The following is a 19,513-nucleotide window of genomic DNA, read 5'->3' as shown; positions in this document are numbered from 1 at the left end:
AAAAAAAACTCAACAACACTATAGAACTTGCTGTTCTTACATGAAATTCAGTTGTTTTTCTGGAAACCCTCCCCAGATTGCTGCATTTGGTTAATTTACAGAAGTCTCATAAAGACAAAGCAATAAAGGAAACTGAGAAGGAATGGCTGGAAAAATGTTAGGAAGAAAATCATGCAAGAATGATGTCAGAGAAATCACAAGAAAACAGTTTCGACATGGAGGGAGTAGTGAATAATAATTTAACTACTGTTGTAAAGGTTATATAAGTTGAGGACTTAAAAATGCCTACTCGGGCTTCCCTGGTGGCGCAGTGGTTGAGGGTCCACCTGCCGATGCAGGGGACACGGGTTTGTGCCCCGGTCCGGGAAGATCCCACATGCCGCGGAGCAGCTAGGCCCGTGATCCATGGCCACTGAGCCTGCACATCCGGAGCCTGTGATCCGCAACGGGAGAGGCCACAACAGTGAGAGGCCCACGTACCGCAAAAAAAAAAAAAAAAAAAAAAAAAAGCCTACTCAATTTACTGTCATGGTGGGTTAGGGAGAGGGGAGTCACTGTAACATTGTGAAAACTGTTTTGGTGGAATAATTTTATAGCAGCCAGATAGGCATGGTTTGAGGAGTGAGTGAATGGGTAGTAGAACAGCTCTATGTGTTTGTTTCCCCAAGGTTCTGTATCCTTTATTTCTCATTCCTTATTTCTTTCCTTGGAAGTCTCTCAGCTCAAATCCTGATAAACAGTGCTGATCCTTCCCTTGTCTTAGACATTCAAATGATGGTGGGACAGCTTGTCCTCTAAGAGCCTTGAATCAGAATACCTGAAAGTACACCTATTTTCTTTCTTTTAAAGGTGATCTTGCTGGCCTGCAGGATGGAGTCATGTTTGGTTCTTTCCTTTACCTCTGAAGTGGATGTCTATAGGATTATCTGCCTAAAACCCTTGTCCTAAAAACTGACCCCCATATCATATCCAATTGTGGGAGCCTTTTTTCTTGGAGCTATGTGAACCAGCCCTCTGGCCATAGTTGATGGGAACAACTTGGGTAAGGAAACCAGCTGAAACAAAGTCCTTCTCTGGAAATTCTGGGATAAGAATGAGAATCATTTTTCCCTCTGCATACCTCAACTAAAGGATGCAAAGTTTGAGTCCTACTGGCAAACTTGCTTACTGCCTTAAAAACTTGAGAAGACGAAAATGGTCTTTGGAGAAAGAAAATATTGAAGAAAGTCCAAACAGCTTTTAAGTTTCTGGTTACAGCTATGTCTTAGGTACACCTGTATTCCTGTCCTTTGGTACTAGCATATATCCCATGATCCCAATGACATTCCTATTTTTACTTTGGCTCTTTTGAGATGGGTGTCTTTCACTTATCCTCACCCACAGAAACTAACCAGTCAAGTCCTATTTACAACCTCTTTGCTCTGTGCAGACTTGACTGGAGAGTTTATTCCATTATATTTTAAATAACTACTGATAGGGAAGGACTTTTCCCATTTTGTTATTTAATTTCTATATGTCTTAAAGCCTTTTTCCCCCTTATAGCCTTTTCCCTCCTAATTTCCTCCATTACAGCCTTCTTTTGTGTTTAGTTGATATTTTTTAGTGAAACGTCTGAATTTCCACTGTGTATATTCTATACACACAGTTATTTTCTTTGTAGTTACTATGGGGATTACGTATAACATCCTAAATTATAATAATCTAATTTGAATGGATGCCAAGTTAACTTAAATTGCATACAAAACTCTACTCCTGTAAGTTGTGTTTCTGTGCTCCAACTTTATGGGGTTTTTTTGTTGTTGTTGTTTGTTTGTTTGCGTTACGTGGGCCTCTCACTGTTGTGGCCTCTCCCGTTGCGGAGCACAGGCTCCGGACGCGCAGGCTCAGCGGCCATGGCTCATGGGCCCAGCCGCTCCGCGGCATGCGGGATCTTCCCAGACTGGGGCACGAACCCATGTCCCCTGCATCGGCAGGCAGACTCTCAACCACTGCGCCACTAGGGAAGCCCCAACTTTGTTATTAAGGTCACAAATTACATCTTTATATACTGTGTACCTACTAACAGATTTATAATTATTTTCTATGCATTTGTCTTTTAATTCCTGTTGAAAATAAAAAGTATAGTAAAATATTATAATAATTGTTTTTATATTTGTCCATGTATTAATCTTTATTGGAGATCTTTACATTCTTCATATGGGTTCAAGTTGCTATCTAGGATCCTTTCATTTCAACCTGTAGGACTCCTTTTAGCATTACTTTTAGGGAAGGTAGTGAACTCCCTCAGCTTTTATTTAGCTAGGAATGTCTAAATTTCTGCCTCATTTTTGAGGGAAAGTTTTGCTGGATATAGAATTCTCCAATGACATTCTTTTTTGTTTCAGCACTTTAAATATGTCATTTTATTGCCTCAGGCCTCCAAGGTTTCTACTAGAAATTTGCTGATAATATTATTGAGGATACCTTGTATAGGATAAGGTGCTTTTCTCTTGCTGCTTTCAAGATGCTTTTTTCAAGCTGAAAAGCTTTTGATAGTTTGATTATAATTTGTCCTAGCATGGGTCTCTCTCCTGGTTGATTGTATTTGGAGTTCACTGAGCTTGGATTTATAGATCCATCTCTTTCCTCAAATTTGGGAAGTTTCTGGTCATTATTTCTTCAAATAGTCTCTGTCTCTTTCTCACTTATCCTTCTGAGACTCCCATAGTTGTTGGTATGCTTGAGAGTGTCCCATAAGTCCTTTAGGCACATTTCACTTAATCTTTTTTCCTTCTGCTCCTCAGACTCAATGATTCTAAATGTTGTATCTTAAAGTTTGCTGATTCTTTTTTTCTGTCTGCTAAATATAAGTGGGAGCCACCCCAGTTTTCTGGAACAAAAGTGGAGTAGAACATTTATCTAAGGTGTTCACCTCTTGATAGTTAACTGTTATTAAATGGATCTTTGACAAGAGATAGTAATCAAAGCCAAAGGATAAGGCCTGAAAAAAAGCTGAGAAATGGGGAGTAACAGGGTTTCAGTGGAAAAAAAAAAGGTATTTACTAGAAATGAGGCAGGGCTCAAAGGGGGAACATCAAACTCTTTGGCTAGGAATTATCAGCTGGCCTAGGTAACCTGATCAAAATATACACAGGGCACAGGATGCATTTTGGTGAATAGTGGAGTTTCTTCATTTTTCTGAAATTTCGTGGTAATCTCTTCATATTCCTTTTCACTCTTAGTAAATTTAAATAGCTTTAAAATGCAAAAATTGCCTCCATTATATCTGAAACCCTGGTGGAAAAGGCAGGGTACATGACAACTAAGGAAAATTCTGATAAAATTTGCTATGAATTAACCTCCTACTGTGTTTCCTAAATGGCAAGAGGGATGGGGATGGAAGGTGTTTGTATCTCCATGATGTAACACAGCAATTCCTATTAATATGGTATGGTTTCATTATTTAGTTATAAGTGACTTATCACAAATATAAATTGTACCTACCTCAAAGAATTATGGTGAGGCTTAAATTAGTAAATGTAGGTTAACTTAGAATAGTGCATGGCCCATGGTAAGCATTCAGTAAATATTAGCTATTATTGTTTTTACTGGGATGCACATCACTATCCTTAGCAAGTAACAATATACATTGACAGGTCAACTGAAGTTACTCTTATCTAATATTATATTAATATTGAATATCCTTTATCCATTAGGAATGAAGATTTGAAAGTGGTCTATGCATCTTTTGGGTTTGATCAGTTTGGAACTTTTTCAGGGTCGGGGAGGGAGAACAAAATCATCTTTCTGATAAACAACTGTCAGCTTTGGTGTTCAGCTTTAGAGCTACCCTGGTAGTATGGCTTTGAGTACTTTAGTACCAACTGGAAGACTGGGATCTCTGGTGGTGATGTTAGAGAGAAGCCGACAATTGTTCCTTTTGGCTGCCAACATTACAAAAACAAAGCACAAGATGATCCATCAATGGATAATCAATGTTATAATATTTTCAAGCAACTTGCCAAGTGGATACCTTACTGAAACTTCTTTGTTTTATAGGAGTTCCATGAAGAAATAAATTCTATTACAATTTCTGAGGGTCTTCTGCCTAATTTAGGAATAGGAAATACCAGGAACGATAGAAATTGGGATGTCTAGAGATCAGTACTTTCAGAGTTGGTCACATTAGGATAAATTGAGTTTAGAAAAAGGAAACTCGCTGATATTATTATAGTTTTTAAAGACATCATTTTTCTATATTATAAAGTTTTGAATGGACTTTTAGATTCAATTTAGGCTTTTGATTTATCTTCTTTGGAAGACTGACAGTAAAATGAATCTAGTGGCTTCTAAATTAAAAAAAAACACCCATCAAACCTAAATTTCACGTGAAGTACTTTGTCTGATATAGGAGGGAATTCTTCTGAGATGTGACATGTCTATGTATAAAAATAAGGGATTATGTAAGTTCCTGTGTTAATTTTAATAATAGCACTAATAGTAATAAACTGATTTCTTTAAAATCTCATGAAGGGAGACGGCTTAAAGATGGCAGAAGAGTAAGACGCGGAGATCTCCTTCCTCCTCACAGAGACATCAGAAATACATCTACACGTGGAACTTCTCCTATAGAACACCCACCGAACGCTGGCAGAAGACCTCAGACCTCCAAAAAGGCAAGAAACTCCCCACATATCTGGGTAGGGCAAAAGAAAAAAGAATAAACAGGGACAAAAGAATAGGGACGGGACCTACGCCAGTGGGAGGGAGCCGTGAAGGAGGAAAGACTCCCACACACTAGAGGCCCCTTCGCGGGCGGAGACTGCGGGCGCCGGAGGGGGAAGCTCCGGAGCCGCGGAGGACAGCTCAGCCACAGGGGTGCGGAGGGCAAAGCGGAGAGATTCCCGCAGAGGATCGGTGCCGACCGGCACTCACCAGCCCGAGAGGCTTGTCTGCTCGCCCGCCGGGGCGGGCGGGGCCGGGAGCTGAGGCTCGGGCTTCAGTCGGATCCCAGGGAAAGGTCTGGAGTTGGCAGAGTGAAGACAGCTTGAAGGGGGCTAGTGCGCCACGACTGGCCGGGAGGGAGTTCGGGAGAAGTCTGGAACTGCCGAAGAGGCAAGAGACCTTTTCCTCCCTCTTTGCTGCCTGGGCGCGAGGAGAGGGGATTAAGTGCGCCGCTTAAAGGAGCCCTAGAAGCGGGCGCGGAGCTGCCGAAGAGACAAGAGACTTTTTCTTGCCTCTTTGCTTCCTCGGGTGTGAGGTGAGGGGATTAAGAGCACCGCGTAGAGGAGCTCCAGAAACGGGCGCGAGCCGCGGCTGTCGGCACGGACAGTAGAGACGGGTGTCGGACGCTAAGGTTGCTGCTGCCACCACCAAGAGGCCTGTGTGTGAGCACAGGTCACTCTCCACACCGGCCCTCCCGGGAGCCCGTGCAGTCCGCCACTGCCGGGGTCCCGGGATCCAGGGACAGCTTCCCCGGGAGAACGCACGGCACGCCTTGGGCCTGTGCAGCGTCACGTCGGCCTCTGCCGCCGCGGACTCGCCCAGCCCCCGTGCCACTCCCTCCCCCCAGCCTGAGTGAACTGGAGCCCCCGAAGCAACTGCTCCTTTAACATCGTCCTGTCTGAGCGAAGGGCAGCCGCCCTCGGACAACCTACACGCAGAGGCGGGATCAAGTCCAAAGCTGAACCCCAGGAGCTGTGCGAACAGAGAGGAGAGGGGGAGGTCTCTCCCAGCAGCCTCAGAAGCGGCGGATTAAAGCTCCACAATCAACTTGAAGTGCCCTGCATCTGTTGAAAACCTGAATAGACAACGAATCATCCCAAGTTGAGGAGGTGGACTTTGGGAGCAAGATATACTATTATTTTCCCCTTTTTTTTTCTTTTTGTGAGTGTGTATGTGTGTGCTGCTGTGTGAGATTTTGTCTGTATAGCTTTGCCTGCACCATTTGTCCATTTGTCCTAGGGTTAGACCGACCCATTTTTCTGTTTTTTTTTTTTTTTAAAGGAAATTTTTCTTCTTAATAATTTTTTTTTTTTTTTTTTTTTTTTTTTTTTTTGCGGTATGCGGGCCTCTCACTGTTGTGGCCTCTCCCGTTGTGGAGCACAGGCTCCGGACGCACAGGCCTAGCGGCCATGGCTCACGGGCTTAGCCGCTCCACGGCATGTGGGATCTTCCCGGACCAGGGCACGAACCCGTGTCTCCTGCATCGGCAGGCGGATTCTCAACCACTGCGCCACCAGGGAAGCCCTTAATAATTATTTTTTATTTTAATAACTATACTTTATACTACTCTGTCTTCTCCCTTTCTTCCTTCCTTTCTTCCCTCCTTCCCTCCTTTCTTCCTTCCTTCCCCCCTTCTTTCCTCCCTTCCTCTCTTCCTTCCTCCCTTTCTTCCTCTGCACCTTCCTTCCTTCCTTTCTTGCTTCCTTCCTTCATTTCTTCCTTCCTTTCTTCCTTCCTTCCCTCCCTCCCTCCTTCCTTCCTTTTCTTTCCTCTCTATTTATTCTACCTTTTATTTTGAGCCGTGTGGATTAAAGGTTCTTGGCGCCCCAGCCAGGCACCAGGGCGGTGTCCCTGAGGTGGGAGAACCAACCTCTAGACACTAGTCCACAAGAGACCTCCGAGCTCCACGTAATATCAGACGGCGAAAATCTCCCAGAGACCTCCATCTCAACACCAAGACCCAGCTTCACTCAAGGACCAGCAAAGAACAGTGCTGGACACCCTATCCCCAACAAAGAGCAAGACAGGTCTACAGCCCCATCCATTAGCAGAGAGGCTGCCTAAAATCATAATAAGGTTACCAACATCCCCAAACACACCACCAGACGAGGACCTGCCCACCAGAAAGACAAGATCCAGCCTCATCCACCAGAACAGAGGCACTAGTCCCCCCAACCAGGGAATCTACTCAACCCACTGAACCAACCTTAGCCACTGGGGACAGCCACCAAAAACAACAGGAACTACGAACCTGCAGCGTGCAAAAAGGAGACCTGAAACACAGTAAGATAAGCGAAATGAGAAGACAGAAAAACACACAACAGATGAAGGAGCAAGATAAAAACACACCAGACCTAACAGATGAAGAGGTAATAACCAATCTACCTGAAAGAGAATTTAGAATAATGATGGTGAAGATGATGCAAAATCTTGGAAATAGAATAGACAATTTGCAAGAAACAGTTAACAGGGACCTAGAAGAAATAAAGAGGAAGCAAGAAACGATGAGCAACACAATAAATGAAATTAAAAATACTCTAGATGGGATCAATAGCAGAATAACTGAGGCAGAAGGACGGATAAGTGACCTGGAAGATAAAATAGTGGAAATAACTACTGCAGAGCAGAAGAAAGAAAAAAGAATGAAAAGAACTGAGGACAGTCTCAGAGACCTCTGGGACAACATTAAACGCACCAACATTCGAATTATAGGGGTCCCAGAAGAAGAAGAGAAAAAGAAAGGGACTGAGAAAATATTTGAAGAGATTATAGTTGAAAACTTCCCTAATATAGGAAAGGAAATAGTCAATCAAGTCCAGGAAGCACAGAGAGTTCCATACAGGATAAACCCAAAGAGAAACACGCCAAGACACATAATAATCAAACTGTCAAAAATTAAATACAAAGAAAACATATTAAAAGCAGCAAGGGAAAAACAACAAATAACACACAAGGGAATCCCCATAAGATTAACATCTGATCTTTCAGCAGAAACTCTACAAGCCAGAAGGGAGTGGCAGGACATATTTAAAGTGATGAAGGAAAAAAACCTACAACCAAGATTACTCTACCCAGCAAGGATCTCATTCAGATTTGATGGAGAAATTAAAACCTTTACAGACAAGCAAAAACTGAGAGAGTTCAGCACCACCAAACCAGCTCTACAACAAATCCTAAAGGAACTTCTCTAGGCAAGAAACACAAGAGAAGGAAAAGACCTACAAGAACAACCCGAAACAATTAAGTAAATGGTAATAGGAACATACATATCGATAATTACCTTAAATGTAAATGGATTAAATGCTCCCACCAAAAGACACAGACTGGCTGAATGGATACAAAAACAAGACCCATATATATGCTGTCTACAAGAGACCCACTTCAGACCTAGGGACACATACAGACTGAAAGTGAGGGGATGGAAAAAGATATTCCATGCAAATGGAAATCAGAAGAAAGCTGGAGTAGCAATTCTCATATCAGACAAAATAGACTTTAAAATAAAGACTATTACAAGAGACAAAGAAGGACACTACATAATGATCAAGGGATCGATCCATGAAGAAGATATAACAATTGTAAATATTTATGCACCCAACATAGGAGCACCTCAATACATAAGGCAAATACTAACAGCCTTAAAAGGGGAAATCGACAGTAACACAATTATAATGGGGGACTTTAACACCCCACTTTCACCAATGGACAGATCATCCAAAATGAAAATAAATAAGGAAACACAAGCTTTAATTGATACATTACACAAGATGGACTTAATTGATATTTATAGGACATTCCATCCAAAAACAACAGAATACACATTTTTCTCAAGTGCTCATGGAACATTCTCCAGGATTGATCATATATTGGGTCACAAATCTAGCCTTGGCAAATTTAAGAAAATTGAAATCGTATCAAGTATCTTTTCCGACCACAACGCTATGAGACTAGATATCAATTATAGGAAAAGATCTGTAAAAAATACAAACACATGGAGGCTAAACAATACACTACTTAATAACGAAGTGATCACTGAAGAAATCAAAGAGGAAATCAAAAAATACTTAGAAACAAATGACAATGGAGACACAACGACCCAAAACCTATGGGATACAGCAAAAGCAGTTCTAAGAGGCAAGTTTATAGCAATACAATCATACCTTAAGAAACAGGAAACATCTCGAATAAACAACCTAACTTTGCACTTAAAGCAATTAGAGAAAGAAGAACAAAAAACCCCCAAATTTAGCAGAAGGAAAGAAATCATAAAGATCAGATCAGAAATAAATGAAAAAGAAGTGAAGGAAACAATAGCAAAGATCAATAAAACTAAAAGCTGGTTCTTTGAGAAGATAAATAAAATTGATAAACCATTAGCCAGACTCATCAAGAATAAAAGGGAGAAGACTCAAATCAATAGAATTAGAAATGAAAAAGGAGATATAACAACTGACACTGCAGAAATACAAAAGATTATTAGAGATTACTACAAGCAACTGTATGCCAATAAAATGGACAACCTGGAAGAAATGGACAAATTCTTAGAAATGCACAACCTGCCGAGACTGAACCAGGAAGAAATAGAAAATATGAACAGACCAATCACAAGCACTGAAATTGAAACTGTGATTAAAAATCTTCCAGCAAACAAAAGCCCAGGACCAGATGGCTTCACAGGCGAATTCTATCAAACATTTAGAGAAGAGCTAACACCTATCCTTCTCAAACTCTTCCAACAGATAGCAGAGGGAGGAACACTCCCAAACTCATTCTATGAGGCCAACATCACCCTGATACCAAAACCAGACAAAGATGTCACAAAGAAAGAAAACTACAGGCCAATATCACTGATGAACATAGATGCAAAAATCCTCAACAAAATATTAGCAAACAGAATCCAACAGCACATTAAAAGGATCATACACCATGATCAAGTGGGGTTTATCCCAGGAATGCAAGGATTCTTCAATATGCACAAATCAATCAATGTGAGACACCATATCAACAAACTGAAGGAGAAAAACCATATGATCATCTCAATAGATGCAGAGAAAGCTTTTGACAAAATTCAACACTCATTTATGATAAAAACCTTGCAGAAAGTAGGCATACAGGGAACTTTCCTCAACATAATAAAGGCCATATATGACAAACCCACAGCTAGCATCATTCTCAATGGTGAAAAACTGAAACCATTTCCACTAAGATCAGGAACAAGACAAGGTTGCCCACTCTCACCCCTCTTATTCAACATAGTTTTGGAAGTTCTAGCCACAGCAATCAGAGAAGAAAAAGAAATAAAAGGAATCCAAATAGGAAAAGAAGAAGTAAAGCTGTCACTGTTTGCAGATGACATGATACTATACATAGAGAATCCTAAGGATGCTACCAAAAAACTACTAGAGCTAATCAATGAATTTGGTAAAGTTGCAGGATACAAAATTAATGCACAGAAATCTCTGGCATTCTTATACACTAATGATGAAAAATCTGAATGTGAAATTAAGAAAACACTCCGATTTACCATTGCAACAAAAAGAATAAAATATCTAGGAATAAACCTACCTAAGGAGACAAAAGACTTGTATGCAGAAAACTATAAGACACTGATGAAAGAAATTAAAGATGATACAAATAGGTGGAGAAATATACCATGTTCTTGGATTGGAAGAATCAACATAGTGAAAATGACTATACTACCCAAAGCAATCTACAGATTCAATGCAATCCCTATCAAATTACCACTGGCATTTTTTACAGAACTAGAACAAAAAATTTCACAATTTGTATGGAAACACAAAAGACCCCGAATAGCCAAAGCAATCTTGAGAACGAGAAATGGAGCGGGAGGAATTAGGCTCCCTGACTTCAGACTCTACTACAAGGCTACAGTAATCAAGACAATATGGTACTGGCACAAAAACAGAAATATAGATCAATGGAACAGGATAGAGAGCCCAGAGATAAACCCACACACATATGGTCACCTTATCTTTGATAAAGGAGGGAAGGATATACAGTGGAGAAAAGACAGCCTCTTCAATAAGTGGTGCTGGGAAAACTGGACAGCTACATGTAAAAGTATGAAATTAGAACAATCCCTAACACCACACACAAAAATAAACTCAAAATGGGTTAAAGACCTAAATGTAAGGCCAGACACTATCAAACTCTTAGAGGAAAACATAGGCAGAACACTATACGACATAAATCACAGCAAGATCCTTTTTGACCCATCTCCTAGAGAAATGGAAATAAAAACACAAATAAACAAATGGGACCTAATGAAACTTAAAAGCTTTTGCACAGCAAAGGATACCATAAACAAGACCAAAAGACAACCCTCAGAATGGGAGAAAATATTTGCAAATGAAGCAACTGACAAAGGATTAATTTCCAAAATTTATAAGCAACTCATGCAGCTCAATAACAAAAAAACAAACAACCCAATCCAAAAATGGGCAGAAGAACTAAATAGACATTTCTCCAAAGAAGATATACAGATTGCTAACAAACACATGAAAGAATGCTCAACCTCATTAATCATTAGAGAAATGCAAATCAAAACTACAATGAGATATCATCTCACACCGGTCAGATTGGCCATCATCAAAAACTCTAGAAACAATAAATGCTGGAGAGGGTGTGGAGAAAAGGGAACCCTCTTGCACTGCTGGTGGGAATGTAAATTGATACAGCCGCTATGGAGAACAGTATGGAGGTTCCTTAAAAAACTATAAATAGAACTACCATACGACCCAGCAATCCCACTACTGGGAATATACCCTGAGAAAACCATAATTCAGAAAGACCCATGTACCAAAATGTTCATTGCAGCTCTATTTACAATAGCCAGGACATGGAAGCAACCTAAGTGTCCATCAACAGATGAATGGATAAAGAAGATGTGGCACATATATACAATGGAATATTACTCAGCCATAAAAAGAAATGAAACTGAGTTATTTATAATGAGGTGGATGGACCTGGAGTCTGTCATACAGAGTGAAGTAAGTCAGAAGGAGAAAAACAAATACCGTATGCTAACACATATATATGGACTCTAAGGGAAAAAAATGTCATGAAGAGATTAGTGGTAGGACGGGAATAAAACACAGACTTACTCGAGCATGGACTTGAGGATATGGGGAGGGGGAGGGGTGGGCTCTGACGAAGTGGGGGAGTGGCAGGGACATATATACACTATCAAATGTAAATTAGATAGCTGGTGGGAAGCTGCTGCATAGCACAGGGAGATCACCTCTGTGCTTTGTGACCGCCTGGGGGGGTGGGATAGGGAGGGTGGGAGAGAGGGTGATGCAAGAGGGAGGAGATGTGGGAGCATGTGTGTATGTATAACTGATTTAGTTTGTTGTAGAGGGAAAACTAACACACTATTGTAAAACAATTATACTCCAATAAAGATGTTAAAAAAAATAAATAAATAGAAATAAAAATAAAATAAAATCTCATGAAAAGAACAATGACTTTTAACCTTTTGGTAAATAGTTATTAATTACTGATTATTAATTTGCATATTAATACAATTCCAAGTTAAATATCCATATTGTACTATTTACCCAGGCTTAATTATTGTTTTTTCTAAAAAAAAGACAGTCTTCACAAAGAAAGTAATTCAGATTAACCAGCCATGCCCTACAAATGTAAATAGAAGTGATACTGAATAAGTATTGATTAAAATAAAAAGCACTTTAAAAAAAACAGCATTAAATCTTACCAACTCCAGAGGTTATTGATTCTGCATCAATGTCACTAGCTCTCTTTCTTGCCACTTCAGCTAGTGCCAATTCGCCCTTATCTAGTGCAAGGTAATGGATGTCCTTTGGAAATAAAGCAAAATAAAAGATTAATCCAAAATATGTCTTAGTCAAGTTACAAAGGAGATTTTGAACGAAAGAACTTAGTGTTCTTTCAAAACAGTGACAAAAACAGATTACAAAACAGACATGGCTGATGATAAAATACAAAAATTTTGTATTTTAATTTTCTCAGTTTTCTAATACAATCAAATTTTCTTGAATTAGAAATCATAGCTATAACTAGTAGCAATTATTTAAATAAATTATTTTAAGTCTTTAGGGAAAATGACAAGCTTTTAAATCCAATGTTTGATGTATTTAGTTTTGTCAGGGAATAAAAATCTTAGTGGCTATTTTCTTTAATGAAATTTTACTATCTGAGATAGCTTCTTCAAAATTCAATTGTTCATTATGATAAGCATTTTATAAGGAATATTATTACACAAATTTGTCTCTGATATTTATGTGTCTGGCACATACTACTTTGTTAATATTATTAACACTACTATTATCTTGAACTCATTCAGTCAACAAATAATCAGTGCCTAGTACGTTGTGAAGAGAGAGATCAATTACAATACCATTTCTCAACAAGCTTTCAGCCCAATAGGGAGAAAGACAACTGTAAACAACAGTTAGTAACATAGTGTAATAGGTTTTATAGCAGAGTTAAGAATGGTGTAGAACCAAAGAGGAGGAACTGATCCTTGATCTGCATCTTGAAGGATAAATAAGAGTTGTGGTAGAAGGGAAAATGGAGAAAAGGCAACAGAAAATGAATGATATCTGGTGCACATATGTAGAGAAGCTTGAGAAAACAGTTCTATCAGGCAATGGCAGGTCTTTCAATATGGAAGGAATGCTGGATGTGTGGGAGAATGCAGTGGAAAATAATTCTGAAGAAGTAGAGCCACTAAAAAGGACTTTGAACTCTTTTTGGTGCACAGGATGACTGTTGGAATGATAATTTTATTGCAATAAAAATGGAAACAGAATGTGAACAAGTTTTCAATGATGAAATATAAATGGTCTATAATCATGAAAGGTATTTCACTGTCCTAATGTTCTAAGTTGAAAAAATGTAATTTCAAACTGGACAAATTTTTTAAAGTTATTACTTACTGGTTGCAAAGTTTTGGGGGAAACAGGCACTTATTACATTTACTGGGAATATAGACTTTATAGAGCAGGGGTCAGTAAACTATGGCCTATAGCCTATAGGCCAAATATAGCCTGCCTTTTGTACAGCCCTTGAGTAAAGAATGGTGTTTACCTAGCATTATATCCTCCAGGTCCATTCATGTTGCTGCAAATGGCAAAATTTCACTCTTACTTATGGCTGAGTAGTATTCCAGTGTGTGTGTGTGTGTGTGTGTGTGTGTGTGTGTGTGTGTGTGTGTGTATACCACAATCTTTTTTTATGACTTTTTTTTTTTTTTGGCTGCATTGGGTCTTCGCTGCTGTGCATGGGCTTTCTCTAGTTGCAGCGAGTGGGGGCTACTCTACATTGCAGTGCATGGGCTTCTTATTGCGGTGGCTTCTCTTATTGTGGAACATGGGCTCTAGGTGCACGGGCTTCAGTAGTTGTGGGTCAAGGGCTCTAGAGCCCAGTCTCAGTAGTTGTGGCACACAGGCTTAGCTGCTTTGCCGCATGTGGGATCTCCTGAGACCAGGGCTCAAACCCATGTCCCCTGCATTGGCAGGCAGATTCTTAACCACTGAACTACCAGGGAAGCCCAATCTGTACCACAATCTTCTTTATCCAGTCATCTGTTGATGGACACTTAGGTTGCTTCCATACCTTGGCAAATGTAAATAATGTTGCTATGAACACCGGGGTGCATGTATCTCTTCGAATTCATGCTTTTGTTTTTTTCACGTATACACTCAGGCATGGAATTGCTGGGTCATATGGTAGTTCTACTACTAGTTTTCTGAGAAACCTCCATACTGTTTTCCACAGTGGCTGCACCAGTCTACATTCTCACCAACAGTGTATGAAGGTTCCCTTTTTTCTACATCCTCGCCAACATTTGTCATTTGTGTTCTCTTTGACGACAGCCATTCTGACAGGTGTGAGGTGATATCTCATTGTGGCTTTGATTTGCATTTCCCTGATTAGTGATGATGAGCATCTTTTCATGTGCCTGTTAGCCATCTGCCTTTCCTCTTTGGAAAAATGTCTATTCAGTTCTGCTCATTTTGTTAATCAGGTTGTTTGTTTTTTGATGTTTAGTTGTATGAACTATTTATATATTTTGGATATTGACCCCTTATCAGTCATATCCTTTGCAAGTATTTTCTCCCATTCAGTAGGTTTTTTTGTTTTGTCATTATGCTAAGTGAAATAAGTCAGACAGAGAAAGACATGTACTGTATGATATCACTTACATGTGGAATCTAAAAAATACAACAAACTAGTGAATATAACAGAAAAGAAGCAGACTCACAGATATAAAGAGCAAACCAGTGGAGAAGGAAGAAAGAGCATTATAGGCATAAGGGATTAAGAAGTACAAACTATTAGGTATAAATTAAGCTACAAGGATATATTGTATAACACAGGGAATATAGCATATATTTTATAACTATAAATGGAGTATAACCTTTAAAAATTCTGAATTGCTATATAGTACACCTGTATATATAATACTGTACATCAACTACACTTCAATTTTAAAAGAAAATGGTGTTTATATTTTTAAATGGTTGGAAGAACTGTGCTCAACCACTCAAATCTGAATGGCTTTGGAATTACCTTATGCTGAAGACTTGAAAGTGTTTCAATCTGAAACTATTACAAGCAAAACAGTACTTATATGTGAAACTTATATTGTGATAAAGTCATTTCAGTGAGAACTAACATTGACTTGCAAGTAATAGGCTCTGTTAAACACTTCCTGCACTGTCAAAAGTTTTAAAAAGTGAGATCTCCATTCCTATACAAATTCCCAGCAATATATTTCAGTCCACAGCAGCATTTTTCAACCTTGATACAAGTGCAAAGGTAATGTCCATATTCCAAAGTCTATTTAATGTTGCAATTAAGGAACTTTAATAGGAAGTAATTAATTTGCAATGTATTAACATGTTAAAAGGCAGTCTAGCCTTTAGCTAATAGAATTGTAAAAATGCCTTCTGATCAGGGAATATGTGCAATCAAACCATACGCTGATGGACTGATACCAATATTTGGCAGTACTTATCTATAAGGAAAGAAATTTGCAAAGTGGAAATACATAAAATCTCATCATAGATCAGTATTCACAGATGAACATTTGCAACAGATTTTGGTGTTAAGGAAAACCACCTTTCAACCCTTATTAAGAGAAATGTTATTCCCCCACAAAAGAATTCCATTATTCACATCTGTAGAACTTTATTATGAAAACTGTACTCAATTAATAGATTTTTAATTTTATCAATAAAGATTTGTGGAAATTTGTTTTCTATCATACTATGGAAATTTGTTTTCTCAAGTACCTAAATAATAACCTCAATTTTTCCTTTTGGCCCACAAGCCTATAATATTTGCTGTTTGGTCCTTTATGGAAAAAGTTTGATGATTCCATATTTTAATAATACATCAGAATTTAATTTTGCATATATATACTTTTGGAAAATCTTCTTAAGGAAATGATGTGACCAATCTTATGTCCAAGATTGGTGATGACAGCAATACTTTTTTTTTTTTTTTTTTTGCGGTACGCGGGCCTCTCACTGTTGTGGCCTCTCCCTTCGCGGAGCTCAGGCTCCAGACGCGCAGGCTTAGCGGCCATGGCTCACGGGCCCAGCCGCTCCATGGCACATGAGATCTTCCCAGACTGGGGCACGAACCCGTGTCCCCTGCATCGGCAGGCGGACTCTCAACCACTGCGCCACCAGGGAAGCCCAGCAATACTTTTTTTTAAGACTATCTTTTTTTTTTTGGCTGCACCATTTGGCATGTGGAATCCTAGTTCCCCAACCAGGGATTGAACCCAGGCCCTCGGCAGTGAAAGCATGCAGTCCTAACCACCGGAACACCAGTGAATTCCTGACAGCAGTACTTACAACAATAAAAAATCAGAAGCAACTTAAATGTGTATCAACTGAAAAAATCATGTTTTTCTTTTTTAACAAGAGTGGCATGATACTTTCATAATAGATCCTTATATTCAATGAAGAAATTAGTAGTAACTAAAAAATATATATATTCCCGTATTCAATTTGTTAGTGTTTTAGTTAATATTTTTGCATGTTTTTTTCCATTGAGGTATAGTTGCTGTACAGTATTATATAAGTGCATCTGTGTTCTTAAGAAATTCTATCACTTTACTTGCACTTGACTGCTAACAACCCCTCAACTGGTATCAAGGTTATACTAGCCTTATAAATAAGCTAAGGCAGCTTTTTTTTCCTATCTTCTTGTCTCTGGCAAAATTTGTAAGCGATTCTTCACTGAAAATAAGTAAAAGATATACAATGCATTTAAGAAGAAATTACCACCCATTACTGAGTGACATAAATGAACACCTGATTAAAATACAGATATACACCTGCTTATGGCTGAAAAGACTATACATCATAAAGATATCAATTCTGACCCCAAATAATCTGTAAAATTCAGTGGAGTTCCAATCAAAATCCCTTCAAGATTTTTCACGGAACTTGACAAGTTGATCTTAAAATTCATATGTGAAAGTAAATGGTCAAGAATATCTAAGACTTATTCTAGTTAACATTAAGACTATATAATAGCACTAGTATATAGGCATATAAATCAGTGAAAAAGAAAGTTACCCATAAAAAATATCAATTTTTTGTGAGTTACTAATGTTAGTACTTTATGTTTAACAGTGATGTAAGTGTTGGTTATAAGATCTGTGGTCCACAAATTATTTCTGGAACATATTCTCTCTCATTCTTAATTCTGTGATTTTTACTCTTAAGTTTTTAACTGTTATAGGGAATTTGGGGTCATTAATTTCAAGAAGGTAATAAGGCTTAAGTTCTTGAGTTGATATTATATCTGTACTATGAAGGTTTTCATTTCTTAATCTTTCTGTGGACCTTCTCACTATTCATATATATGAATGTAGTTTTTAGTAAAATGCAGTAGAGAGTATATTTCTGTAACTCCATACCTCTCAGTTTGAGACAGTTCATGCATGAATCTTTACAGTGTGATAAAAGACATCTAGTATCTAGTATCTATATCACCCCCCCCCCAATTGGCTATCCTCTGGATACATTTATTTTTTAATTTTTAGATAGTTTTAGTGTTGCAATTTAGTTTAAATGTTGGATATATACAGTTAAATATGTTCATATACCCCTGGGAAATGGTCATATTCTAAATAAGTCAAGAAAGTAAAAGCCACTTAGCTTTGTATTTCATTTTCATGTCTTTTACTTTATTAGGACAGCACATACAAGAATAGAGGACATGCAGTAAAGCTGGTTGAGACTAAGGCTAAGGTACTGTTAAATGATATTATATTAAATACACTGCAAGAGACCGAGACCACTACTGGGAAAGTCATGCCCTTCTCATCTTGACTTTAAATTTAATTAATACTAATTAATCAAAAATTATTCCACAAATAATTATGGAGTGTTTACTACGTGCCAGATGCAGAGGTAAATTTACTACAAAGTTTATAAAGCTTAAGCTTCTCTGCCTCTTATTTGTACATATCCTTCCCAGTACCTAATTTTGTACTTGAAATGTTAAATTATTTTTTTAACTTTCTTTTCTAAATTGAAGTATAGTGGATTTACAATATTATATTTTCAGGTGTACAGCATAGTGATTCAGTATTTTTATAGATTATACTCCATTTCAAGTTATTATAAAATAATGGCTATATTTCCCTATGCTGTACAATATATCCTTGTTGCTTATCTTTTCTATACATAGAAAATAATCCTATAATCCTATAATCCTATACTCCTATCTTGACCCTCCCACCCTTCTGTCTCCCCACTGGTAACCATTAGTTTGTTTTCTATATCTGTGAGTCTTATCCTGTTTTGTTATATATATTTGTTTGTTTTATTTTTTAGATTCCATATCTAAGTGATAATATACAGTATTTGTCTTTCTATGACTTATTTCACTAAGCATAATATTCTCTAGGTCAATTAAATTATTTTTCTTCAGAAGTATAACTTTCAAACCCCATAAAACATGTATCTACCCCCTGATGCCCATCCATCAAGGTTTTCACATACTAGTGAACTGTGTTATCGTACCATACTTAGATGTTTAGAATCATGTGTCTCGGAGGCACATGGCACAAGGAGACATTGTAAGTTGTACAGTCCTTTTTTGTTTCCTTGGTCTCTTTTTGGAGACTTATTGTATAAGATTAAAATGGCATATAATGGGTCTAAAGGGATAACATAGATGACAATAGATTTGAAAAGTGTCATACTGATAAATCCCAACCTTTACTGCCACCCCATCAGGATTACCTAGTGAATGGTTTTATTATAAAAGTGTTACTAATGTGGAAGTAAGTTTTCAGAAAAATATTCAGAAGATTGAACTATTTAGTTTCTGTCATTCTCAGTGGCAATTTTTAATTTACCGTTTGCTAAACTGACTTATATTAGTAACATCTTTTAGCACTATTAAGTGCAATTGGCTTCCACTGAACAAAAGATGACAAACACTGATAGTCTTTTGCTATGATCCACGTTTAAAAATTTACACATATCCTCTCTGTATCATCTAAGATCTGGAATAAAAGACTTGTTATTCCTGGGAGCTCATTACCTTTCACAGGTGATATTTAATGTACTACTATAATGAATATGCAGATTTACAACAAAAAGCATTTAAAGCTAAGGAGTTCCCTGGTGGTCCAGTGCTTAGGACTCAATGCTTTCAGTGCTGAGGGCCCGGAATCAGTCCCTGGTCGGGGAGCTAAGATCCTGCAAGCCGTGCAGCACAACCAAAAAAAAAAAAAAAAACTATTCAAAGCTAAAAAAAATCCTGAGTA

General features: G+C 38.2%; 1 protein-coding gene across 10 annotated transcripts in view; it reads right to left on the bottom strand.

Moving 5' to 3' along the window:
* The window catches only part of WDPCP (WD repeat containing planar cell polarity effector), a 437,730-nt gene that overhangs the window by 171,700 nt on the left and 246,517 nt on the right, over positions 1 to 19,513 (bottom strand). For all 10 annotated transcript variants that reach the window (XM_067007522.1, XM_067007524.1, XM_067007520.1 and 7 more), the window contains one exon: positions 12,443 to 12,545. In XM_067007522.1, the coding sequence (XP_066863623.1) occupies positions 12,443 to 12,545 (103 nt within the window). The remainder of the gene's footprint in view (positions 1 to 12,442; positions 12,546 to 19,513) is intronic.

Source organism: Kogia breviceps, chromosome 11 (assembly GCF_026419965.1).
Source record: "Kogia breviceps isolate mKogBre1 chromosome 11, mKogBre1 haplotype 1, whole genome shotgun sequence".
NCBI classification, from domain to species: domain Eukaryota; kingdom Metazoa; phylum Chordata; class Mammalia; order Artiodactyla; family Physeteridae; genus Kogia; species Kogia breviceps.
Note: the sequence above shows the minus strand (reverse complement) of the source record. Positions and strands in the feature narration are given on the sequence as shown.